This window comes from Cnephaeus nilssonii (genome assembly GCF_951640355.1).
Source record: "Cnephaeus nilssonii genome assembly, chromosome: 6".
Classification (NCBI taxonomy): domain Eukaryota; kingdom Metazoa; phylum Chordata; class Mammalia; order Chiroptera; family Vespertilionidae; genus Cnephaeus; species Cnephaeus nilssonii.
Genome location: NC_137077.1, coordinates 90,867,247 through 90,892,347, shown reverse-complemented (window position 1 = coordinate 90,892,347; position 25,101 = coordinate 90,867,247). Strand labels below are relative to the sequence as shown.

General features: G+C 53.2%; 2 protein-coding genes across 2 annotated transcripts in view; one reads left to right on the top strand and one right to left on the bottom strand.

Annotated features, from left to right (window-relative positions):
* NINJ2 (ninjurin 2) overlaps positions 1-3,911 on the top strand; it is an 82,896-nt gene extending 78,985 nt beyond the window's left edge. The window contains exons 2-4 of the mRNA XM_079775404.1: positions 2,249-2,480; positions 2,995-3,179; positions 3,675-3,911. Of these exons, the coding sequence (XP_079631530.1) occupies positions 2,249-2,480; positions 2,995-3,161 (399 nt within the window). The 3' untranslated portion in view covers positions 3,162-3,179; positions 3,675-3,911. The remainder of the gene's footprint in view (positions 1-2,248; positions 2,481-2,994; positions 3,180-3,674) is intronic.
* A 2,989-nt stretch (positions 3,912-6,900) lies between these two features.
* B4GALNT3 (beta-1,4-N-acetyl-galactosaminyltransferase 3) overlaps positions 6,901-25,101 on the bottom strand; it is a gene marked incomplete at both ends in the record, with an annotated part of 86,460 nt that continues 68,259 nt past the window's right edge. The window contains 17 exons of the mRNA XM_079775970.1: positions 6,901-7,009; positions 8,819-8,945; positions 9,553-9,706; positions 10,084-10,156; positions 10,384-10,537; positions 11,231-11,550; positions 13,311-14,088; positions 14,980-15,041; positions 15,317-15,417; positions 16,535-16,644; positions 17,671-17,814; positions 19,638-19,704; positions 19,824-19,902; positions 20,925-20,992; positions 21,536-21,636; positions 22,011-22,101; positions 22,607-22,702. Of these exons, the coding sequence (XP_079632096.1) occupies positions 6,901-7,009; positions 8,819-8,945; positions 9,553-9,706; positions 10,084-10,156; positions 10,384-10,537; positions 11,231-11,550; positions 13,311-14,088; positions 14,980-15,041; positions 15,317-15,417; positions 16,535-16,644; positions 17,671-17,814; positions 19,638-19,704; positions 19,824-19,902; positions 20,925-20,992; positions 21,536-21,636; positions 22,011-22,101; positions 22,607-22,702 (2,634 nt within the window). The remainder of the gene's footprint in view (positions 7,010-8,818; positions 8,946-9,552; positions 9,707-10,083; positions 10,157-10,383; positions 10,538-11,230; positions 11,551-13,310; positions 14,089-14,979; positions 15,042-15,316; positions 15,418-16,534; positions 16,645-17,670; positions 17,815-19,637; positions 19,705-19,823; positions 19,903-20,924; positions 20,993-21,535; positions 21,637-22,010; positions 22,102-22,606; positions 22,703-25,101) is intronic.

The following is a 25,101-nucleotide window of genomic DNA, read 5'->3' as shown; positions in this document are numbered from 1 at the left end:
CCCGAATCCTTGTTGGGTTGCTCCTAATTTCTGGGAAGTGGGTAAAAAGGGTGGCACCTTGTGGGATTTGGAGGTTCATCCAATCGAATTCTCAGGCTATAAAAGAGGACCCGCAGGTCATTTCAGTAAGCCCTCTGCCTCAGCGCAGGACTGCACCTAAACTGACCAGGAAGGATTAAGAAACCTGTTTCCCTCCCTTTCAAAGCAAGTTTTTCCAGGGTCTCACAGTCCCAAGGCAGGTAGTGCTGGCTCCCCACCCAGTCCTGGCCCCATCGCAGTACTGGTTTATCCTTGAACTCACTGGACACCCGTTTGATGGGCTTTAGGTTGGCCTATCCAGACTTGTGAACCAGGCTCCCTGTCTTGGGCCTCCAGGAAGTCTAGGTTTCACCGGAGCCTGGCCGTCAGTGGAGTCCTCGGGAGGAGAAACACCACCGCCACCAGGGCGGCCTGGGTGCCCAAGTCACTTCTTTGGAGGCAGAGCGACACCATGTGGACACTGTGGAGAACTGGTGCCTTCAGGAGCTTGTGGGGGGGGGGGGGGACACCTTGCAGAGCCTCCCACCACCATAGCTGCAGCAATCCTGAACTGGCACAAATGAAAATAAAAGCAGGCCCTAAATTAGAGCGGAAAGGATGAGGCACTAAGATCAACTTAATAACAAAAGCCTAGACATTCTCATAAAACTTACAAATGGCAATATTTTTTTTGTTGAGGCTTGGGGACATCTCTCTGTGTCCCCAAGTACCCACCCCCTCACACACTATTTGAATTTAAGGTTTTTCCACTTTAATATACAACACTTCAGAGAAGGAGTTTTCTCCCTTGAAGCTTTCACAGTAATTTCAGAGTTTATCAGATCCTGAACCGAGAGCTGGGTTCGGAAAAAGGAAAAAGTGCAAAGCTTGTAGCTACTGGGCAAACTGAATGGTGGGACAGGGGAGTAGTGGGCATAGCCAAGGGGGGAAGCCAGCTCTCGGGCAGAAGCACTTTGAATTGTCACTTAATATGTCCTTTGAACCCAGAATGAACCATTGCCAAATGGGCTAGGACCACAGGTTTTAGCCGTGGTGTTATTGTGGGCTATTGGCCTTGGCACTAACCGAACAAGCCCAGCATCCAGAAGCATCCAGAACCCTTGGTTACCCACTCCATCCATCCACCCACCCACCCACCCACTCCACAGCGATCCTGCTGCGGTCACCTGCTGAGGTAGCTCCCTGCCCCAGGCTGTACCATCTCTCAGTCCTTCCTTTCTCTCCTCACCACCACTCGGGTTCAGTTCCTTGTCACCCTGACCCTAAATCAATACCATACCTTTCACCAGGTCTCCCGCTTCCGGGCCCTACTGGGCCAATCATCCCAAGCACCCCTCCTAAATAAATCTCCTAGCATGCCCCTAAGTTCTCCTGAGTGACAGCAGAGTGCCTACAGCACCCAGTCTGGATTTCCTGGCTCAGCCCAGACGTCTACCCCATATGCCTGCATTGTAACTCCATCTTTTGGCGTTCGTGACTTCTTGAGGACAAGAGCTTTATTTTATATTTCAAAATCAAATCATATGTAAATTATATGTCAATGAATCCTAGCCAGAACATTAAAAAATAAAGAGCTTTTAGCATACATGCATGCACACATACAGACGTGTTTTGATTTGGGCCTGTGTTTGACAGCCAGCGAGAGTGCCTGAGCACAGCTGTGGCCCAGTGCCAAGGGCTGAGTGGGATCGGAACTCAGCTCAGGATCCTTTTGCTTAAGCTGTGCACCCCGCCTTGGGGCCAGAGCACCCTAGGAGAAGAGGTGCCTTTCCTATTGCACCCAAGCCTCCTGCTATTGTCTTCTGAGAGGTGTTGCTCTCAGAGGAAAACAGAGAGGCCCTAGGCCAGGCCTGGCCCCGGTAAAACAGCATAAAATGAGTAAGGTACATTTTAGGAGCAGCTGAGACTCCTCCTGGCTTCATTCAGATGAATGTGTGAAGGTGTGACGGAAGGGCGACTCTACCCACTGTGAAATATACCGTATTTTCCAGCGTATAAGACGACTGGGCGTATAGATTTTCCTGGGTTAAAAAGTCGTCTTATACGCCGGAAAATACGGTAAATTACAACCTAACATAATATGATGTCTTTCAGGCCATAAAACTCAGGAGGGTGTTACCTGCCCTCACCTGGTTAGGAGAGTTTTAATAACTCTCTCTTCTTTCCCTTCTAGAGCCTCCCAGATAAGCCTGTGCTTTCTCCCTTACAGCCTGGGAACCCCAACCCCAGGAGGAGCCAGCCCATCAACCTGAACCATTATGCCACCAAGAAGAGCGTGGCAGAGAGCATGCTGGACGTGGCTCTCTTCATGTCTAATGCCATGCGGCTGAAAACGGTGCTGGAGCAGGGGCCATCCTCTCAATACTACGCTACCCTCATCACTCTCATCAGCATCTCTCTGCTCCTGCAGGTCGTCATCGGAATCCTCCTCGTGGTCATTGGTGAGCCCAGGCCTGGAGTTGGCCCCGGTGCCCCCTAGTGGGAAGATGAGCCCCAAGTGTCTCCCTGTACCCCCCTGCTTTGTACATGCCTACTTCTCAGCCATACATGAACCTGGTGTAAGCCCTCTGCACCTACAAATGCACAAGTGACACCTACAGAGTGGTGAGAGGCACCCCGCCCTATCTCTTGGTGTTCCATACAGTGGCCACTCCACAATACTGTGAATGACGCCCTCACTAACTTGTAGCAGAGTCCCGTATCACCTGTGTGAGCATGCACCCCACTCAGAAGATTCAGCGTAGGTTCCCAAACCCCGATTCTATGAAGCACCACACGGATGCCCACACACTGGTCAGTGAGGGAAGAGGTGTCCAGTGCAATGACACCACCTCCCTTGACTTCTGCCACATGGAGCTGCCAGACTTTCTCTGAACTCTAGTGGGTTTTGCGAGGGAAGCTTCAGACTGTAGCCCCTACCCTGACTTTTACCTCTCACTCTCCACTTCTCCACAGCACGGCTGAACTTGAATGAGGTAGAAAAGCAGTGGCAATTAAACCAGCTCAACAATGCTGCCACCATCTTGGTCTTCATCACTGTTGTCATCAATATCTTCATTACAGCTTTCGGGGCACATAAGACAGGGTTCCTGGCTGCCAGGACCTCAAGGAATCCTCTCTGAATTCAGCTTGGAACCCAGGTGAGGGAAGCTGGGAGGTCTTCAGGCCCAATGGCTCCCCAGGCAGCCGTTTTCTCACCTCTGGGGTTTAGGGTAAGAGAAATCCTTGCCACGCAAAAGGAGAAGGTAGATCTGTGACAAGGAGGGAATCCTGGAGAAGAGTTGGATGGGGACTCAGAAAGGCCCCCAGTGCTGTTAATGATTCTTCTCCTCTAGTTTAGGCTCGGGTTTTTCCATAGCCTGAGATGGGCGGGAGGCAATGCGGGGAGTGGTTGGCTCTGCCCCTCCGGCAAGAGGCAAGATGGAGAAGTGGGATTTCCCCCTGGGCATTGTCCAGCAGTCCTTGCTACTCAAACTGTGGTCCATGAACCAACAGCAGCAAAAGCACCGGAAGCTTGCTGGAAATGTGGACTCTCAGGCCCACTCCTGCTCTACTGAGTCAGCATCTGCACCTGTGAAGGCTGCAGGGGAATCGAGGGCACTCTGCCTCACCGCCTCTTCTCGGCTTCCCCACAGGTACTGGGTCCCGAGTTGCTTCCGCCTCTTTCCTCCCTGACCTGCCAGGCTGATGAGCACTTTCCACAGCCCTGGGAGCTCCTGAAAGAGCAATGTAGATGCCTGCTTCCTGCCACAGCACCTGAATGAAGATGGGATAGTTTACTGGTCCACAGGCCTGAGCTCAGAGTGGGACAGTGCCGGCCTCTCCTCCTGGTGGCACCTGCACCTGAGGCATGTCGCCCCAAGGCCGAGTCCACCGGCTTAAGGACTCTGGTTATGACTTACTCCATTCCTTCCCTCTCTCCCGTCCATTCCCAGGCCTGTTTTCCCAGGTAAAATGGAATGATTTCTATCTATAAAAGTTTCTGCAAATCCACTGAAGTCAACCTTTATGCTTTTAGCTGCATCTGAGCTGCCATCTCCATCTGTGTCCTGGAAAGGGCTCAAAGGATTAAACTCCAAGCCTGGAATGAGAAAAGGCTTTTAAATCACTCCCTCTCCTCTGGATCGTGCTCGCAGTCAACTTTCCAGGCCCCCCATGCTCCAGCAATGGCCGATTAGTCAGTTCTAGATTGACGCATGTATGCGCACTCCTTTCAAAACCTTCTTTGAACCCATTCTAGCTTTCATGTTAGCACCTTGTCTTAGGCATGTGTTGGAGAAATATAAACTTTGATTTAGGCCTACGCCAAATATAACTAGGGAGGTCAGTCTGCACCTGCAAAGCATCAACAGGACATCCCCAGCTCGAGCAGAAAATATTTTTAAATTGTCTGCTATTTTAAAGTAAGCCACACCTCAGCTCCTCCCCACTATTCATCAAAACCATGCTGGCCCTCTTTCTAGCCTTATTCACCTGGGGTGTTCACCAGCCTCGCTCCTCTGAAACCACGAAGCTCCATTAACCTGCCAAACAGAAATGCCTGGTCTGTCAGACTGTGAGCTCCTCACACAGGACCCAAGTTGTCCCCTCCAGGAGTAAACCACGGCACAGAGAAGGCTGTCTGCCACACAGCAGGCATCAAACTAATGGTAACGGGTGGAGAGTGGTGTGAAAGGGTCCTTGGCACGTCCTTCAGAGGCCTGATGGCAGAAGGACAGAGACACGAACCATGGGGCCCCCAGCCCAACCCTCTCCCACCAGGATGGGCAACAGGAAAATGCAAGAGCCATTCTGTTTTCTAAGAAGATGCAGTATTTAATGCGTTCCCCCCACCATCCCAGTCCCTCCCCCACCCTAGACATTTCCCTACAGAGTAGGAGCCCTTGCCAGGTCCTCCCCCTTAAGGCAGATGGTGTGGAGGTAACAAACATCAAACACAAGGCACTGGCCAGGAGCACAGGGGGTGGTGGGCAGGGCAGGGGAGGCCGGGCTGGCCCTGTTACCAGAAGAGAAGCAGGAGGGCTGTTTGGGCTGGCTCAGGCCTCCCAGTGAATGCCCAATGATGAGCGTGGCCCCAGAAAGAAACCCAGCACCACAGCTGGTCACCTGTAGCTCTGCCTACTCCCTACAGAGCTGGCCCAGAGGCAGTGAGCTGGAGCAGGGACCCTAAAGAGCCATAGCCCAAGGGCAGGTAGGGGCATCCAAAAGCCACCGAGTCACTGAAAAGCCCTGTGCTTCCTGATTTCTTAAGATGGAGGCAAGGATTCTCTTCAAGCCTGAGGGTTCTCAACAGGCTCCAGTCTCCCTTATACCAAGTTTATGCTCTTAGTGAACACAGGGGCATAAACTAAGTAGACCCTCCAAATGCTGTGCCTGGGACTGACTGTCACAGCAGGGGGCTTGGGCCAGCTGCCTGGGCCTGCCACACCGCCATCAGCCCTTGCTCACAGCAGGGAGCCTTGTGCTGGCCCCCCAGACTGCCAGAGGGCTCAGGGTCCAGTGTCCAATGCACCAGCGGTGAATTCAGCAGCAGTGGCCGAGGCAGCAGCAGCAGAGAAATCCCCACCACAAAGGCACCTGGGGATCATTAGTGCAAGGTAAGTGCGTGACCATCGGGTGACAGAAAGGGTGGCCTCGCCTATAAAGGCCGAGGGCTGTTTTCCCTGAACTTGCTTCACTTTTCAGTTCCTCCTGGCCCTACTCCCTTCCGCTTGGGGAAGAGAACTCAGAACCACATCCTCACCTCCTCAAACCTGCCACCCTGCTGCCTCCTACCCTGGTCCATTTTATGGTTCCCTTCCACCCACACCCCTTCCTCTTCTTCCCCTCAAGGCCACGGCTGGGGCTCTCGCTGCAGGACGGCAAGGCTGGGGAGCTGGGCTGTGAGGACTCAAAGCCTTCCACTTCCCTTTCATCCCTTCCTGTTGACTCCGGCCCCTCCTCTCATCTACGTCCTGGTTTGCTTAGTACATCCACATCCTCTTTCCCCTCTGCCTCCTCCACCTTGCCTGTCCTGCTTGGCCTACATGCCCAACACCAGGATGAGCCCACTGCCCACCACTCGTCTCCCAACCCCTGTGGCACCAGGAAGAGGATGCCAGTTCTGTGCTTTGATGGGCCTGAAGTGAGCGCTGCCCGGAGGGTAAGGTTAATGCCCTAATTGGTGGCCAGCAGTTCGGTGACCACCTGGGAGAGATGTGCGTGTCTCTGTAAGGCACGGCCTGGGGTAGAGCAGAGGAAGTGCTCCTCGTGGGGCCAGCTCCTCTGGTTATAAATCAGCTGCCAATCACGACCGAGGGGCACAGCGCTACCCTACACTGGAGTGGGTCTGAGGTATGCAAATGGGGACTCTTCCTAAAGGCACCACTCCATCCCCCTCTTGTAGTCAATGCTGGGTCTTAGACAGTTAAGGTTTGTTTTTCTGATAAAAAAAAAAAAATGAAACCCCAATAAAATATGTCCAATAGAAGAGCTTCCAGTTCCTGGTCGCTGCTCCTGTGAGGAGCGCAGGGTGGATGCTGACGCGCACCTCAAGGATTTAGGATGGTGTCACTCAAGCAGGTCTTCCCCTCCCTGACCTAACTGCACAGCCGCTGTGACTGTGAGCGAGCAGCCCCTCAAGCTGCCCTTCACAAAGTCTTCCGTCTTCCGTCTGCAGGCCCAGAGGTGGAGAGAGGGGCCTCAATAGCTGTCTGCAAGGGGACAGCTCCCAGTGGAGTGGGGGTGTTATGCTGAGGCCTCGGGGGCCCAGCCATGGCTTCTGCTCCCCACCTCACTTCCCCCAGCAGTCCACAGGGTGCTGGGGAGCAGCCGCGAGTCAAGGGGCAGGAAGTGGTCGGTCCAGTGGGCCGCCCCTTGGGATTACGGCATCTTCATCTGGCGGCGGTTCCACATGCCTCGCTTGGAATGGAAGTGATGGAAGAAGTTCCTGAGGGAGAGACGGTCCACTTCCAGGCCTGCTTGGAGGATCCTGAGTGGGAGAGGGGCAGGATGAGCCACAGAGCACAGGAGGCAACCAGGCTCCACATCTACAACAGCCCCGTCCCTGTCTTCCTGTTCGCCCCCCACAGGCAGGAGCGGGGTGTGGTGCAGAGTGTGGGCTTTGGAGCCAGACAGCCTGAGTTTGAATCCCAGCTCCACACCATATCAGTCACATCATCTCTCAGAGCCTCGGTTTACTAATCTAGAAAGAGGAGAATGATATACAGGCACTCGAGGGTGGTGGTAAAGACGAGAGATGGTAGATGGAGGTGCTCGGCACAGTGCCTGGCACTCAGCCAGCAGGGGACACATCATCGTGTTTGACGGAGGCAGAGGCCGGAGCAGACCTCATCCTAGCCCTCCCCTGTCCTTTTCCTACATGCACAGCCCACGGGGAGTCCCTCTCACAGAGAGACCTGTACTTTGGGCATGAGCGCAAGTTACTGGAATCTGAAGCAGTTTCTTTCTCCTTGGGCTTCGGTAGAGGAAGGCGGGTTGAGAACTGAACCGGGGTCTGCATCTTCCCGGCCGCGCAGGAAGACAACAGGTGGAGGTGGCCACCAGTCCAGGCTTCTGTCCACTTTGGGATCTACTTGGATCTGGCTTTATGAGACCGGGGCTATCTCATAGAAGCTCCCTCAACCTTCCCCCTTTGCACTTTAAACTCTCTTAGTATTGTTATCTTCCTTTCCTTTCTTCCCTCTAGGGAACAGGCACAAGCACACCCAGCGTTTATGCCTCTGACACTTACTAGTTGCAAGATTTGGGGCAAGTTATTAAGACTCAGTTTTGTCATCTGGAAAAATGGAGATAATTACACCTACCTCACAAAGGTTTGGGGAAGACTGAAGGAAGAAATGGATGTGAATCACCTACCAGTACAGATGCCCACTAACTGGTGGCTGCATTTTGCCCTCAGGAAGCTGTGTATCTCCTCCTTGTCAAGGTCCCACTGCCCAGTGCCCCTGACCTTGCCCTGTCCCCATCCCCTGGACACTGTTCCTACAATGACACCCTTTCTTTCTTGGATTTTTACCCCCTCTCTCCTTTGCCCCCACCCCTTAAGCTCAACTCTCCAAGTATCATCCTCTTTCAATCCCCTTCTGTTGGAAGCAAATTTCCTGAAAGAGGAATCTCATCCTAACACAGCCTCCACTTCCTCACCACCCACAAGTTCTAAAATCCCTGTGACCTGGGGTCCCGCCCCAGCCAGCTCCTGACCGTGTCCTTCTCTGAGGTTTTTCATACCCATGACTGTTTCCTCCTCCCTGAAACTCCCTTCTCCCCAGGCTTCCAGGGATCCAGACCTCATGGATAGCTTGTTGACCTTTAATGGTCCACACGACCTCTTTTGCTGGCTCGGAAGTCTTTCCTGACCCTTTGGCCTGTCTCTCTTATCCATCCCACAACTTCATCCTCCTCCCCAGGCAGCTGTGGGGGGGAGGAGCGCCGACCTGGAGATGCAGCCATGTGCTCCTACTGCGATGTGCTTGCTGCTCAGGTCATTATCATTTACATTTGCACAGGTCAGTTTTCGCTTACCTCATGGCAGCTTATTAAGCACTTTCCATGCCAGCCCCGTGACAGAGACAAAGGCAGTATCCTCCCCTTTAATAGCCAGACACACTGAGTCTCCGCAAGAGAAGTAACTGGAGCCCAGTAAGTGGTAGAACTTCCTCCAAGTCTGATGCCTTCGCCTGCTTGTGAGGAACCTGCAGCCTAGGGGCTGGGTCTAGGATGGTCTTGCCCCACTCTCTCCCCAGAGTAGAGCCCTCAGATGCCCCTCTTTCCCAGTCACCTGTCCAGCAGCTCCCAGTCTTCCCCACCCCAGCGGTCTCGGAACTCCTTGGTGTTCATGCCTCCGATCCTGTCCAGGTCTGACTTGTAGATGCCAAGCAGTCCAAATCCATTCACTTCCCAGTAGCCTACGGACAGACAAGAAGCTCCAGGTGAGGTGAGCCAGGGGCCAGGAGGAAGCAGTAAAGAAGGCCTCCAGGTGGCATCCCTAGAGCCTCTTCTGCAAGATGGACAATGGCGTGCCTGCGGCTGAAAACTGTCTTATCTGGGCAATCCCTTGACTGTTTTTTGGGGGAAGCCCCGTGAGCTAAGGTGCAGGGTCCAGTGAAAGCAGCAGTCCTACCGGGGAGTGACCGAGGTCTGGTGACAGTCCTAACACAGGGTCTTACAACGGTAGCTACTAACAGTAGCGCGTGTCGGTTTCCTCGGCCATTTCCCTTTCCAGAGGCAGGGGCCTGTCTTTCCACGTCAGAGTCCGGCATGTAGTAAATGCGTGATAAACATGTGATGAATGAGTAAAGGGGAAGATGGGGAGGGCCATGTTCATCATTGCTGCTGCTGCTGTGGCTGGCAGCACAGCCCTGGGGCACATCTCTGGACTGTCCAGGTGAGCGGAGCAGCAGGAGGGCAGGTGGGGAGGGTGCTGCTGCTATATTAGGACTGTTTCCAGCTCTGGGGTTAAAAACCAAGGCCAGGAGGTCTTTCCTACCCTCCCTAGACCAGGGCAGGGCTCACCCTCAGGCCACTGGGGAGTGGCCCCGCAATGAAGCCTCATCACCATGGGGGCGAAGGCCATCTTGCCCTCCACACAGTGCTTCCGGATGGTATCAATGATGCCAGCTGGGAAGTGGATGTGGAGATCACAGAGGAAGACGATGCTGTGCGGGTCCTGGGGACAGATGTGGGAGGGTCAGCAGACCCTCTGACCAGGGCTCCAAGGCCAAGCCACTCTCTAGGACGATCCTCTGGCTCTTCCCATTTGCATGATTGACAAACCTCCACTAAACAAACGATTGGGCAGATTTTCACGGTACTGGGCATCAGAGCACAGTTCTTACAATCAGAGAGTAAATTCTGACTCCTCCCCCACGCTTTACGGACTCAAGGACTCTGGAAAAATGCTCCACCCTGGCAGCACAACAGAGAGGACCCCGTGCCCTCATTCCTTCCTCCCAGAGGAACTGACCACCTTACACATCCCAAATGTCTCTCTACCTCTTAACCAACCCTTAATCTCATTTCCCAAACCCCTCCCAGTCCATTTACCTTCACCAGGTCTATGCCAGCCTGAAGTCCAGCTGAGCGCTCGAAGTTTCCACTTAGTTTCATGTACTGGTAGCTGCAGGGGAAGAGAGAAGAGAGGGGCTGAGCATCAGGACTAGGCCGTGGCAGTCCCCTGAAGGAAGCTCGCAGGCACAGAGGAGAGACGATGTGCTCCTGGAATGGGATTATGGCAGAGACTGGGGTCAGCAAAGCTGGATGAGACCTGTGGCTCTGCCCCGGGCCCAGCAGTGCTGACTTTAGGAAGAGGGTTCAGGCTGCACTCCAGCCAGGAAACCTCCTCACCTCCGCAGCTTGGACCTTTTCAGGGCCATCTCGACATCCATGTCCTCACTGCTATAGTCAGTGATGATGATGTTGAAGTGTGAGTCGCCGGTGACCTGGAACAGCTTTTCCATGTCTCTGATGAACTGCTGCACCCAGCGCGCCTGGTTCTTCACTACCCAAGCGGGGCAGGCAGAGAGAAAGAAGCAGAGGTAACACAAAGAAGGCATGCCCCTCCTGGGCCCTGCATGACAGAGTCTCATCAGACCTCTGCTCAGGGCGATGCAGCTATGGGGATCCAGGAGCAATGCCGTACAGACACAGAGGCGAGCTCACTATGGAGGGGCCTCTCCACCCGGCACAGCCTCCCCGGCAGGGCCTCTAGGAAGGCCTTCGGCAGGGACTTGCCATCAGTCTCTCATAGTAATCCCTCATGCTCTAACACTTAAAACCTGTAATCTGTCTGTCTTACTTATCATCCTTATTTCCTGCCCTACCCCACTGTTATACTCCTATCTGTCATACAGTCCCCTTTCTCATGACCAGCTAACCCATTCTATTAGGTGCCCTCTCTTTCCTCTCTCCCCAGGTCAGCTGTAAAGCCCAGTTGATCATCACACCCAACCTTGAAACCGGTACCATAGAAAGAGTGATGGCCTCAAGTCAGTATGTGCTCTCAGCTCGAGCTTTCTAGACATGTACACTTAGACTAGTAACTTTTCTCTAGTGAGCCTCAGTTCCGCGACCGTAAAGTGGCCATTTTCACAAGCTCCCGTGGGATGGAGTCAGTGAGCAGAGACCTGGTGCTCATGATTACTACTGGTGTCCCTGCTCCGCTGACAGTGCCCAGGCTCGGCTGGAGGCTCACCAGGCACGATGAAGTGGACCACTGCTCGGTGATTCCAGGAGAAGCCCTGGGGCCAGCACAGCTTGGGCTCTGGGGCCCGGACATTCAAGACACGTCTCTGGCGGTTGTGTGGGCCCCACACCAGGCCCTGCAGGTTCCGGGCCTCGGCCTCTTCCCCACCAGCTGGATCGATGCCCTGCCAGCCTCGCGCAGACACGTACTCAGAGAGCCGCACCAGGCGCTGGCCTTGCTCCAGCAGCTCAAGCTCCAGGAGGTAGCGACCCCCACGTAGCTGGTCTTGCCGCTTCTCCACATTCACAATGCGCCGCAGCTGGTATCTCCTATGGCAAAAAGGGTGGGGGGCTTGAGTAATTCTTTCCCCCACTGTGGGGCAGCGTGCTGTGGTAGAAGCCTGCAAGGCCAATTGTCAAGAAACTCTGGTATTTGTCCTCGCTTTGCCATTGGCTAAGTTGCTTATGCAAGATGCTTTTAACCTCTCTAGTATTCCCTGCCTCCACTTTTATTTTTTATTTGTTTTTGGTTGTTTTGTGTGTGTTTTGTGCCTCCATCTTTAAAAATGCACCTATTGAGTTGTGATGATCTCCAAACTCTTTTATAGCTCTGAGATTGTATATAAGGTGAATGAGTTTCCTTCAGAAGTTGACTCTAATTAATAAAATACTCTGTTCAAACAACAGTACATAATACATCATTAGGCAAATGGTCACTGGTTGGCTCAACATCATTAGTCACTAGGGAAATGTAAATCAAAACCACAATGTGATACCATTTCACACCCATTAGGATGATTATTTAAAAAAAGAAAATAACAAGTGTTGGCAAGGATGTATGTAGAGAAATGGGAACCTTCATACACTGCTGCTGGGAATGTAAAATGGTGCAGCTGATTTGGAAAAGAGATTGGCAGGTCCCAAAAATATTAAACATAGAGTTACCATATGACCCAGCAATTCTACTCCCAGGTGTATACCCAAGAGAACTGAAAACATGATCACACAAAAACTTAGTACACGAATGTTCTGAGTAGGCTGGTATTCATAATAGCCCAAAAGTGGAAACAACCTAAATGTCAATTAAGTGATGAATGGATACACATTATTTGGTATATTCATACAAAGGAATATTATACAACAATATAAAGGACGGAAATAGGCAATACTTTGTACATGGATGAGCCTCGAAAGCATTTTGCTAAGTGTAAGAAGACAGACACAAAAGGCCACATATTATATAACTGCATTTATGTAAAATGTCTAGAATAGGTAAATCTATAGTGATATAAAGTAGAGACTGGGAGGAGGGAGGAATGGGAATTAACCACTATTAGCAACAGGGTTCCTTTAAAAAGTGATAGAAATGGCCCAGCTGGTGTGGCTCAGTGGGTAAGCATCGGCCCAAGAGGTTACCAGTTCAATTCCCAATCAGGGCACATGCCGGGATTGCAGGCTCACCCCCCAGTAGGGGGTGTGCAGGAGGCAGCCGATGGATGTTTCTCTTTCATCAATGTTTCTATCTCTCTATCCCTCTCCCTTCCTCTCTCTTTAAAATCAATAAAAACATTTTTTTTTTAAAGTGATAGAAATGTTCTGGAATCAGAAAATGGTGATGGTCACACAATATATGAATATACTTAAAACCCACTGAATCGTATACTCTTAAATGGTGTGGGAATTTTACCTTAATTGAAAAAAATGTTGATTGGTTCAACGAGTGAAACAACAAAGCACTGAGCCATGTCTTCTGCCCTAGCCCTTCTAGCCCACATCTGGGGTTGGTTCCTATTAGTCTCTTTTAGCCTCCGTTTTGCCTGATCTGTCTTTTTACTGGCTCCTTCCCTGAGAGAGGGGACCACATTTGCCAGGTCTTCCCAGTGCTTTTATACTGGGAACCAAGGCATTTCAGAACCTTGCTTGATGGTGGGACGAAGACCTGACTGATCCAGGTCACCTCCAGGGGCGGTGGCTCCAGGCACTTGTCCTTCCCAGGAGTCTGCAACAAGGGAACCCACTACAGCCCCCGGGTCCCTGCCCCCTGGGCCAGCATGCCTCAGCCCCGGCCCCAGGAGAGCCCTTTACCTTACCCCCGGCTCCTCTGGTTGAGCTTCTTTATGAAGACCCGTGTGATCTCCAGAGCCTCCTGCTCTGGAAGCAGCAGGTTGCCAGACGTGTTACAGCTCAGATCAATCCAGTCAGTCCGCAGGGCTTGGAAGTCAAGGTTCTGTGCACTGAAGGTCTGGTCCCAGTTTACCACCGGGTCAAACATGGGCACGTATTCAAACACCTCACTCACATCCTCTTCCTCTTCCTCTTCTTCACCCTCCTCCTCTCCCTCCACTTGCCCGTCCTGGCCTGCAGCTGCCACCACCTTCTCCTCCCCAGGCCAACCCCTCCTCGGGGCCAGAGGCTCCATCCTGTCACCCCTCCTCTGCTCTGCAATGTATGACTCGACTTGATTAAGCCACTGGGACTGCCCTAGAGTCTTCCTAGGGCTGTCACCAGTGGGCCTGGGCCTTTTGACTTGAGGTAGGTTCCCCACCAGGTGCCCAGGCCACGTGTCAGAATGAGGTGGATTTTGGCTGGGCTCAGGTCTGGGTTTTCTCTCCCTCTTCTCTGCTTGCTGGCCTGGGATATCGCTGGTCTTCACTGGGAAGGGAGTTACAGAGTTCTGCTTGGAAAAGGGGGCAGGCAGCCCCTCCCGGGGCCGGGCCAGGAGTTTCCGCAGGCTTCGGAGGTGGTAGTCCGTGACATCCTGCCCAGGGGTAGAGGTAGGCACTTGTTTTCCCTCTGGCTCAGTGGAAGCAGGGGTCTCCTCCGCTGCCTCTCCATACTGGGACTCTTCTAGAAGGCCTTCCTCAAAACCTGTCATTAATAACAACCATTCCTCACGTCAGAGTTTGCAAGCTTTTCCCAAGACATACAAATACCTGGTGATTATGTGTGTGATACTGCAAGAGGTTTCAGACAGGGATGGCATCTGGCTCTGCCTCTTACTGTGCGACCTGGGGCAAGTCACTCACCATCAGTAACCCCAGTTTCTCCATTTGCATAAAGGGACTAATGATCCATCTTCCACAGGGTTTTTGTGAAGACAGAGTGATATAAAGTACACAAAGTGCCTAGCAGGTGCCTGGCACATGGAGGATCCCAACAAACAAACTAGGATCCTAGCCAGGCCCTAGTGCCTCAAGAAGAAAGGCCGCAGGAAGACACTGCTTCTCTGCAGAACTTCTTCAATGACGCGCTAGGGACAGCACACCCTGGGGCAACCCAAGTCATCTCCAGGGCTCGGAACCTCCAGCTGACCCAGCCTGCTGGCACCAACAGTCATGTTCTTGTAGAACATGTGCCTTGAGATAGAAAAGCTGGGAGTACTGCTCTATGCCCTTGGGCGTGGGAGGAGTGGCCATGTGGTTTGGATTTAAAAAAAAATTTTTTTTTTATTGATTTCAGAGAGGAAGGGAAAGGGGGAGAAATAGAAACATCAATGATGAAAGAGAATCATTGATCAGCTACCTCCCACACGCCCCCACTGGGGATGAAGCCCACAAGCCGGGCATGTGCCCTGACTGGGAATTGAACCGTGAACTCCTGGTTCATAAGTCAATGCTCAACCACTGAGCCAGGTTGGCTGGACTGGTTTGAATTTTAAGTTCCTCAGGTGCAGGGCTAGCATAGTCTGAACTTCTCTTAGAAACAGACCATGGTCACCCCGCCCAGCCTGACCTGGAAGCCCCAGCTCTCACTCTGTACCTGGCTGCTCTGGCCCCTGCTTCTCAGGCTGGTCCATCTTGATGTACTCCTGGAAGCTGAACCTGTGGGAGGAAGGGAAAAGCAGGCTGCACCGGTGCCCTGCAGGCAGAGCATGAGGCTCTGCTGGAAGTCCCAGCGGCAGACTGAAGTCATGTCCCGGACCAGAGCAGAGGAGGGAGGCTGGGTGAGCATGTGTGGGCGGGGTCTGTGAGCATGGGAAGTGCCTAGGAAGGGCCAAGGCTCCTTGGGCTGGAAGGGCAATTGAGTCCCTCTGGTCCAGGCAGCTCCCCTGGCTCCTGCAGAGCGCCATCTTCTTGCCTCGTTCAGGGTTGCTCACCTGTCCTGGTAGAATGTGCTTTCTTGGTAGAAGCATTTGTTATAGGTTTCCATGTGGCTCAGGCGGGTATAATCATTGGGGTAAACAAAGGACAGATGAACCTGGAGGTAGACAAAGAAGCAGCAGAAGAAAGAAGGTGGGATCTTGGTAAGAAATCAGCCAACCAGAGTTGAGCCTGCCCTCCCCCCCGCCTCCTCTCCTAGGAACCTGCCCTGGTGGGGAGAGAAGGGCTGCTCTGAGCTCTGAATGCAACATCTGCTAATGCAGACCAGGATTCCACTCCACTCTCTCTCTTTTTAAATCCTCACCTGAGGATATGCTTATTGATTTTAGAGAGATCAATGTGAGAGAAAACATCAACTGGTTGTCTTCAGTACATGCCCGACCACGGATCAAATATGCAACCCTTTGATGTATGGGACAACACTCCAACCAACTGAGCCGCACTGGCCAGGGCCCACTCCACTCTATGCCTCCTCTCTAGACCTCACGTAAGCCCTACTAGCTAGTTCTCCAGTGCACACGTCCCTCATCTCCCGACCCAGCTCATTCTTTCAGCTGCAGACCCTCCCTCCTCCTCCTGCCATCTTATCCTCTCCTGCAACCTCTACACCTTTACCTGCAACCTCCCACCACCCTGGAACAACCCCTTTTGTTATTTACTTCACTGTTTCTTGCCCCCCTTAAACAGCTCAAGGCAATCAGTGCCAGCCCCGCCATCCTCTGAATCCTGGTCATTCTCTGCTGCCTCCAGCACTCTCTCTGTTCTTCTGCCTCTCCAGTTTCCACACAGCCTGGAAATTCTCTCTCGTTCCCCTCCATAGCTCATTTCTCCAGTGCCTTATCTATGAGTGTAACAGGTACTGCTGGCCGACTGGCTGGTAGGACTGACCCAGGCAGGACAGGGTTGTGTAGCCCATGGAGAAGAGAGTGTAAGAAGCCTCATGCCAGTCCACCTCACATCATCACTGTGGCAGAACTGGTGTATGGGGTTCCCAAAGGCAGAACTCCACTCCCAGGCTTTGCAGGGCAGTCCACCTGGGCCAGAAGCAACTTGGAATGCTAGTTCTCCCAGCCCAGGGACCTGGGAGGCCATCCTGTCTGCTGGTATGCGACGTGGGAAGGAGACGGAAGTCAGCTTCAGCAACCCCCCATCTCAGCCATAGGCAGCAAGCCCTCTCTCACTCCTGCCCCGCACTGTCCCGGCCCCAGACTTACAAACCGGAGGCCCTGGTAGCGCTGCAGGGGGAGCCCATCCACCAGGTAGCTGGGTTTGTAGGGACAATCAGGCAGGACGTGGCGGAGATGAGACTTGGAGATCAGAGGCACTGAGGACAGTAAGGGACAGAGATGAGGATGGGGAGTGGGAGCCTGAAACAGGGGCTGGCGTAGAGCCACAAAGGCTCCTGGCTGAGGGCTGAAGTCCTCTGCCCTGAGCAGCACCTTTGTATTCACTGGAGGCAGCTGTGGTCAGAGTCCATGGCCATTGGCTGAGGTTGCCAGACCAGGGCTGGCACCACTCCTCTGGGGCAGGGGCATTCACGTAGCACCTTGGCGGCAGAGGACTCAGACTCCCTAGTTCGAGGCACAGTATCGCGTTGGGATCGCTGTTCAGGGCTGGCCTCAATAAAGGTTTAGAGACTCCCAAGTGCGGTGCAATAACCAAACTTCCTCTGAGAAGCAGGGGGGTGCAGGACATGACTTCGTCATCTTTTAAAATGTACACCCTCCCGCTGAAACCGGTTTGGCTCAGTGGATAGAGCGTCGGCCTGCGGACTCAAGGGTCCCAGGTTCGATTCCGGTCAAGGGCATGTACCTTGGTTGGGGGCACATCCCCAGTAGGGGATGTGCAGGAGACAGCTGATCGATGTTTCTCTCTCATCGATGTTTCTAACTCTCTATCCCTCTCTCTTCCTCTCTGTAAAAAATCAATAAAATACATTTAAAAATAAAAAATAAATAAAAAATAAAATGTACACCCTCCCAAGAGTTTAAGACTCTGACACCTTAGTGGGAACATATTTCTCTCACTGGGTAACAAGAGCCGGAATCCAGTAAGAAACCATGGGGTTTGTGATGGCAGAGGGACACCCAGGGAACTTCTGGGTTCGAGTTCTCTTTCTCGTCCTGGGCAGTAGTTACACAAATGTTTTGCTCTATAATGATTTGTGTCATGTAAAGCTGTACATGTATGTTTTTGTACTTTTCTGTGTGCATGTTATATTTTACACTACAGTCTTCTGGGTTTGGGGACACTGGTAGAACTGACAGGTCTCCTGAGTCTCCACCCACACCATGGACCTGGCCATATACCGTCCCCAGACTGGGTGACAAGTATGTAGCCGAGGCCTCACCTCGATAGAGGGTGTCCCGGGGGTCAGGCCGAAGCATGTCAGCGGGGGGCTGCTCATCGGTGGGAAGAGAGTCTGGGGAGCCTGCATGGCTGGCTGCTGTCTGTGGGATGTGGCCCACCTCATCCATCCTTAGGAACGTCTCATCTGGGCCAGGGAGGAAAGAAAAGAGGGCAGCTGTGAGCCCTGGAGCAAACCCAGCCCGGAACCCAGGCCCTGTCTCTTTGAGGGGCCGGGAAGAGGCTCAGTCAAGGCTCCTGTACACCCCAGAGGCAGTACAGGATGTGCTCGACCCTCTTCCCTCTAGCCCTGCCCCCCATAACGTGTGGTTTCAGCTCTTTATCTCCCTTTGACTCCCTCCACTGGCCCCATGACTAGCACACACCTCAATTTGTGTGTGAATTAGAAAAGAACACATCTTCCTCAAAATGTTTTACTGCTATCTGCTAGGAATTTGTCATTTTATAAGTATGTTTAATTTATTGAACAAACACATATGCAGTACTTTCTAAATAATAAGCCAGGCATGTTCTAAGCATCTTACAAATAACCCATTTAGCCCGGCCTGCGTGGCTCAGTGGTTGAGCGTCAACCTATGAACCAGGAGGTCACAGTTTGATTCCGGGTTGGGGCACATGCCTGGGTTGCGGCTTGATCCCCAGTGTGGGGCATGCAGGAGGCAGCTGATCAATGATTCTCTCTCATCATTGATGTTTCTCTCTCTCTCTCCCTCTCCCTCTCCCTTCCTCTGAAATCAATAAAAATATATTAAAAAACAAACCAAATAACCCATTTAATCTTCATAATACCACATGACATGTATTATTATTATTATTCCTATTTTACAGAAAAGGAACTGTGGCAAAGAGACTCTTAAGTCATTTGCCTAAGATCACACAACTGAGAAGGGGCAGTTTGAACCCAGGCAGTCTAGTCTCAGCCTGCAGGCTATACTGCCGCTCCAACAGATCAGCAATGCCTACCATGAGCAGGGTGCCCCCTAGCGTTCCCAGCAGCCCTGCTCCTCATCTGAGGGCTGGTTGCCTGTCTCTATGCTCTGCCCCTTGGGTTCATTTGTCTTCAGCCCCAACTAGAGCTCTCCTACACCCAAGGCTAATTACATCTGGTCCATCTTACTAGTTTCTTACCTAAACTTTGCTAGGGTCTCTTTCTTCTTGATTCACATAGAATCTATGGATTCCAATTCTCTCCTCTTCCTCTCGCAGCAACCCAGCAACTCACAACCTGTCCCTCTGCTTTGACTTTGTGGCCTCTTGCTTTGGTCACCGGCAATCTCCTTCCACTCACCATTTCACAGTGCCACCCTCTCCAGGGAACCCAGACCTTCCCTTTTCTCTCCATCCTGCCCCCTTCTCACACGCACGCCTCCCCCTCCTCCTAGTCCCCTCCCGGCACCTGCCTTCCTTCCTCCTTTAGGGTTCGAGCCCTGTCTGCTCTTCCTACACCCAGGGCCCACACAGCCCCACCTGCCAGGTGGCAATTTCCCAGTGGGACTCCAGATGAGAGTCTTGCTAAGAAAATCATAAGCAATGAAGAGTACGATGGAAGAGTTCATTTACTGAGAATTTTAAAGCAGTGAGAACAGTTTCCTCTGCTCTGCCATGGCTTGGAAAGAACCATGGTTGCCTCATCTGTGACATAGGCGATTAGCTTCACTCAGGTTTTTCATGTGGAGTGAGCCTCGTGGTCTCTGGATCCCCTTGAAATTATACACAAAATATTGTTTGTGGGTGCACGAAGGCTCAGAGCTTCCATCAGGTTCTCAAAAGGGTCCCTGACCTCTGGGTAGGTTAAGGACCTCTGAGCTTAGGTTCTGTTCCTATCCCTTCACACCTTGAGCTTTAGCCTCCACACCCCCCGCCCCCGCCCGACTCAGTTCCCCAGGTGGGCTGAGCCTCCCGTGGGGCACCCCTGGCCTCCATCTCAGGCTAGGGGCAGAGCCTACTCACTTGTGAAGAGGGACAGGGAAGGGGAGTCAATGATGGTGAACTTGGCTCCAGGGTCATTCCGTCGCCACTAGAAGAGGAGAGAAGATGGATGTGGGAGGTTGGCGGATGCTAGATTTCGGAAAGGGTCCAAGGGACGAGGGAGGAGGAGTGGCTAAGAGCTGAGCTAGGAGAGGCAGGAACACTCACTGCGACTTCCACGTGGTCGGTGCCCTCGTCATTCTGCTTGTGTAGCACCTCAAAGTAGTACCTGCGGGAGGCTGCCAGGCTGCCGGAGGAGAGAGCAGAGCAAGGGAAGGCTGTCTCCAGCCCCTGTGGTCATCCCTCTGCCCCACTCTTCCACTGCGCCCACCCACAAACTCCCTCGTCATTTAACCACCTGGGTTAGAGTCCCCACTCCACCACTTCCGAACAGTGTAACCTTAGTTTTCTCTTCCGGAAGATGGCAATGATAATAGTACTTACTTCACAGGACAATAGGGAGAATAAAAAATATATAATAATTAACCCTTATAGAGTTGTTACTGTGGGCTAGGCACTGTTCTAAGGGCTTTGTATATATTAAGTCGCTTAATCCCTCTCGTAGATGGGGCACAGAAATCTTGGGCAGTTTTCCAAAGCCCCGAGGTAATGCGGTGGAGTGGGATTTGGACCGGCAGCCTTGTTTCAGAGCCCAGGTCGTTAGCTGTTATGCTGAATTGCACCACAGAGGCTGGCACAGAGCAGTGCTCTTTGCAAGCTGGACTGTCATTATTACCATCAAGCCAATGCATGTTCTTGCTTGTGTGTGTCCCAGCCACCAGGTGGTGCTCTGACATTGGGCTAAGTCCCCCTCCCAGCATGTTAAAGGGACTCCAGCGGGAAAGGGCCTGTTTCCCCCCAGTCTAGCAAGGAGCCGCTGGTGCTCGGGCTGCATAGCTGTGGACATCTTCGGGTACAGAGAACAGGTGAAAGGCAAGGACGGGAGAAGGGAGACCTATTTTTGTTTTCCAGTCCTGAGTGTCACCAAATAGCTGGGAGACCTTCATTAAGTCATAGCCCCCTCTGGGCCTCAGTTTGTTCATCTGTAAAATGAGGGATGATGAGCCAGATGGTTTCTAAATCAAAGACTTCATTTACCAAAATGCATGGGTGCCTAGAACACTGAGCCCTGTGAATAAAGACGGCTGGAGAGTGGAGGGGGCAGGCTGAAGGATGGCTGGGCTCTATGACTTGGATTTGGCCTCAGCACTTGGGGGAGGCTGGGGTTTCTCTGGCACTCTTGTGCATGTCCTGACACTCCACACTCACCTCACTGGCTTGGAAATTTGACTCCGAAATTTCCCAAACTCTCCAGGGGCAGTCCACTCCTTTCCAGTCTACAAGTGTGAGGAGAGAGAGTAAAAGAAGGAGGAAAGGAGAAAATATGAAGGATGAGAGGTGGTGAGTGAAGAAAAAGGAAGGAACGAGGAGGAGAAAAGTTGAGAGAGAGAGAGAGAGTGAACAGAGTGAACAGGAAGTGATGAGTGATGATGGGAGAGAAAACAGAAGGGAGTTAAGGGAGTAACCAAGTGACCCTTGCAAGAAGCACCTCCACCCTTCCCAGAGGGCCGCAGCACTCCATCCCCTGGGGTGAGTCCTTAGCACTGAGCTAAGGAGTCTTGAACCAAAAGATGTATGTGGCCCAGGCCCAGCCCAAAGATTAATCTTCCTGGGGTCTTTTCCCAGCCTCAGACTGACTCCCTCCTCCCCACACCCCCGTTTATCATGGGGTAAAATGGGATGGGGTGAGAGGATGCTTCTTGTTCCCACCTTTTTCCCTGGCAATCACACTAGTGGTAATGAGAGTCTACTGATGGAGGCTGGGGCCCCTTCAATGCCTGGCACCTGGACCCAAGGGAGATGGGCTGGGCTGACCCTACCTTGCCCACACTGGCCAGTAGCTGAAGACCTGAAACCTGGTCGTCCTGGCTCAGCCAGAATTCCGCATTGTCGTCTGCAGCAATGGCAAACTGGATTGGCCCTAGGCAGTAGGGGAGAGTCCAGGTGAGAGCAAGAACATCAGTGTCAGGGCTGAAGGCCTGTGTTACGTGTAGTAATTAAATTCTCTTGGGGGCTTGGTGTAGAGTGGGTTTCTCCATCCTGGGAGACACTGTGTAGGTGGGACGACTAGACAGAGAGGTGAGCTAGTTCCAGACTCTGCGAGTCAAGGAGTGAAAACAGCCTGCGGGTGGGGGTGGACTGGATGAGACCGCACCTGGACTCAGTTTCTCCTCAAAGATGTACTAACAGGGTCCCAGGGCAGACTTATTTCGCAGCCACAGGCTTATGTTCTCTGGACTCCCTAAAGGACTCCGGAGCAGGAAGTAGAAGGTGGGACGTTGGGGCTGGCCTCACCGTCGGTGAAGGGGTGCAGGTAGCCAAAGATGCGGAGGCCATAGTTGGTCCATTTGGGAGACACGGCCAGCTTCCTCAGAGTTGTGCGGATCTATGCCAAGAAAGGGGAGGGAGACTGTTACCCGGAAGAGGGAAGAGGGAAGAGGAGACTGGTCCAGTCAGGCCTGGTGGGAAGACCAGGAGGGAGGGAGACAGGACGGGCCAGGGCATGGCTTGGTATGGAATAGGGCAAGATTTCCACTCCCACTGGGCCGCTTTGTCCAGGTGACCTTGCAGGATACACCACCAGCACAACTGTATGCGGTGGCCCTGGGCAAACTAGATCATGAGCCAAAATGAGAGTCTAAAGCCGAAATGATGGCGAGGATGACAGAGACATCGAAGGAATCTCTAGGACGGGAACAAGTCAGATACTGTGCAGAGAGGAAAGAAGGGCCCACCAGATAAAGGAAAGAAAGCGAACCAGAAAAAAAAAGAAAGATGAGGAAGACAGAAGATGCGGGGGGGGGGGGGGGGGGCGATAAGAGACAGAAGTAGGCAGAGGAAGAGGAGATGTTGTGCAGATAGAAAGGAGAGGGGGGGCCCGCAGCACTCACATGGGGGTACAGAGGGAAGTGGAGGTTTCTCCTGAGCTGCTGGATGGAGCTGCCACACCAGTCTTCAAACACATGCAGGTTGGCGCGGCCCCGGAACTGTACAGGCGGAGAAGCAGGTGAGAGTGAGCACACCCAAACCTGCCCCTGCGGCCCACGGCTTGAAGAGGCACGGGCCACTGCAGCCCCAGCACGAGTGTTCCTCTCACTGTTGAAGGTCATGGCCCACTCTAGTCCCATTCCCATCCTTAGTACCCTTGGCTTCTTTCCGGAACTTCATCCTCATGGCCTGGCCCTGAGGCTTGGGTCTGTTTTTCTCGTCATGCATGTGTGCAAATGTACATGTATACCCACATACAGACACACACACTCACACATACACTCCCAGCTCTTTCCACGCAGGAAGGGGGCTGGTTTGCATTCCCCAGGCGCGGGGGAGTAACAGCCACAACAGAATGGTAGAAATGACAGAGGGAACTGGAAGGAAGTGCCAAGCTGGGGTTTCAGCCGAAGACTTGCTCCCTCCTCTCCCCTTCCCCTAATGCCCAGCAAGAGGAAAGCTCCACAGCTGTCTGCGGGTGAAATCTTATCTACCCAGTGGTCTCCTCGCTTGGGGCTCCCCTTGTGGGGAAGCAGCTGGGAAAGTGCTGCGGGAGGTTTCTGGGGACTCATCCGCAGACCAGGCCTCCCACCGCTCCCAGGAGCTCAGAGCCTCACTCCGCCCAGGCCTCACCTGAATAATGAACCCGGTGCCCGGTCTCCCAGGCAGTCCTGGGAAGGCTCCTGGGAAGACGGGAGCAGAGGACGTGTTCTCTCTCTCCTCCTCAGGACAGGGCATGAAGGCCTGGAGCAGAGGCCCCTTCAAATGAAAGGACTAAGGCAGCAGCAAGTACTCAGAGTGGGTGGAGGCCTGGAGCTTGGGGGGAGGGGGGAAGCATGGGGACACTGTCCCAATTTATCCTGACAAGGAGTTTCAGATTACCCCACCTCAGCTCTTTTCTCCTCCCCTCCCCCAGAGCTTAATCTCCAGGTTGTGGGAGGTGGGACCTCAATTACTCTACACAAACAGACCCTGCCCTGCCCTCCCCACTGTGGCCCATCAGTGATCAAAACCTAAGCTGCCCCTAGGAAAACAGGAAGGGCCCCCCAGCCTGGAAGCCCAGATAGAAGGAAGTGACATAAGGTCTCCAACAAGAGATCTGGAGGGAGAGATGGGAAGGGAGAGAACATGGGGGTGGGGGAGAACTCCTCAACAGGAATGTGGCCGGTGGGGTGGGCACAGGCGCCAGCTCACTAGCTCACAGCCGGATCCAGAAATGACCAAGGAGAGCCCGTCATTCCCCATCCCTTCATTCCCCATCCCTTCGGCAGCTTGGCACTTCCTGGGTGTGCTGGCCTGGTCGGCGCTAGGAATGTGGGATCTTGGGAAGCAGCCATCACTCCAGGGAATACGAGTGGGGGGCTGGGATGGGTGGTAGAAGAATGTGGGCAGGGTAGGTGGGTGGGGGGAGGGGCAGGTCCAGGCTTCTTGGAAGGAAAGAATGGGTACATTGTGCTCCTTCTGGAGAAAATTCCTTAAGTCCCATTTACAAGACTCTGTGTCTTCTGCCCATGGCCTCCTCACTGCCCCTTCCTAGGACTTTCAGGGCAGGGTGCTCAGACCCACAACAAGATGCGGAGGCAGGGCAGGCCGCTGGAGAAGTCTCTGTGTTCAGCCAGGAGGCCGGAGGCCACAGCGGGTCTGGGCAGGGAAAGGAGGGAAGGAGGGAAGAGCAGGGCTCGCTGCCTCCCGCCGCCCTCTCACGGCCTCGCCTGAGGTGCTGCAGGAAACCACAGGCAGGGCGGGAGTGAGTGCAGAAAGAGGACCTCCCTCTCCTTGGAGGTCTAGGCTTCACTCAGCATTAAGCTAGCCCTCAAACCATGCTTCACCCACCCTCAGGCTGTAGGTGGGGAGTCTCTGAGGGGCCAGCGGGCACCACCTTCTTCCCCAGGCTCAGCATTGCAACCCCACCAGGATTGGTGTCCCTCCAAGCTTTGCGGACTTTGTATCTGGCAGGGAGGTGGGACTCCAGCTCATCAGCACTGCCATTTGCCCACTTCCCACGGTTTATGGTAGCCGTGGCTGAGACCCAGGGAAGGGCCGTGGGTACTCCCATTGCCAGAGCACATCCACGGCCAATGAAGGATATGGAACTTCCCAGTTACAAGTAGTGGAGAAAGTATCTGTTGGAACCCTCTCATTTTAGAGGTGAGAATATTGATGCCCACAGAGGTAAAATGACTCCCTAAGGACACACAGCAATTATCCTGTGGAAGTGGGGAGGGTGTCTTGGAGTGTGGGAGGAAAAGGGTGAGGCCAGCCCGATGGGTCCTTCCACAGGAAAGCCCACCGTCTTCCACCCCCACGATGCTGCCTCGACCAGGCCTCACTAGGCTTGCCAGGCCTGCAGCAGAGCCTCCAACTGATCGAAGCTCTTCCCCTCGATAATTCTTCCCCC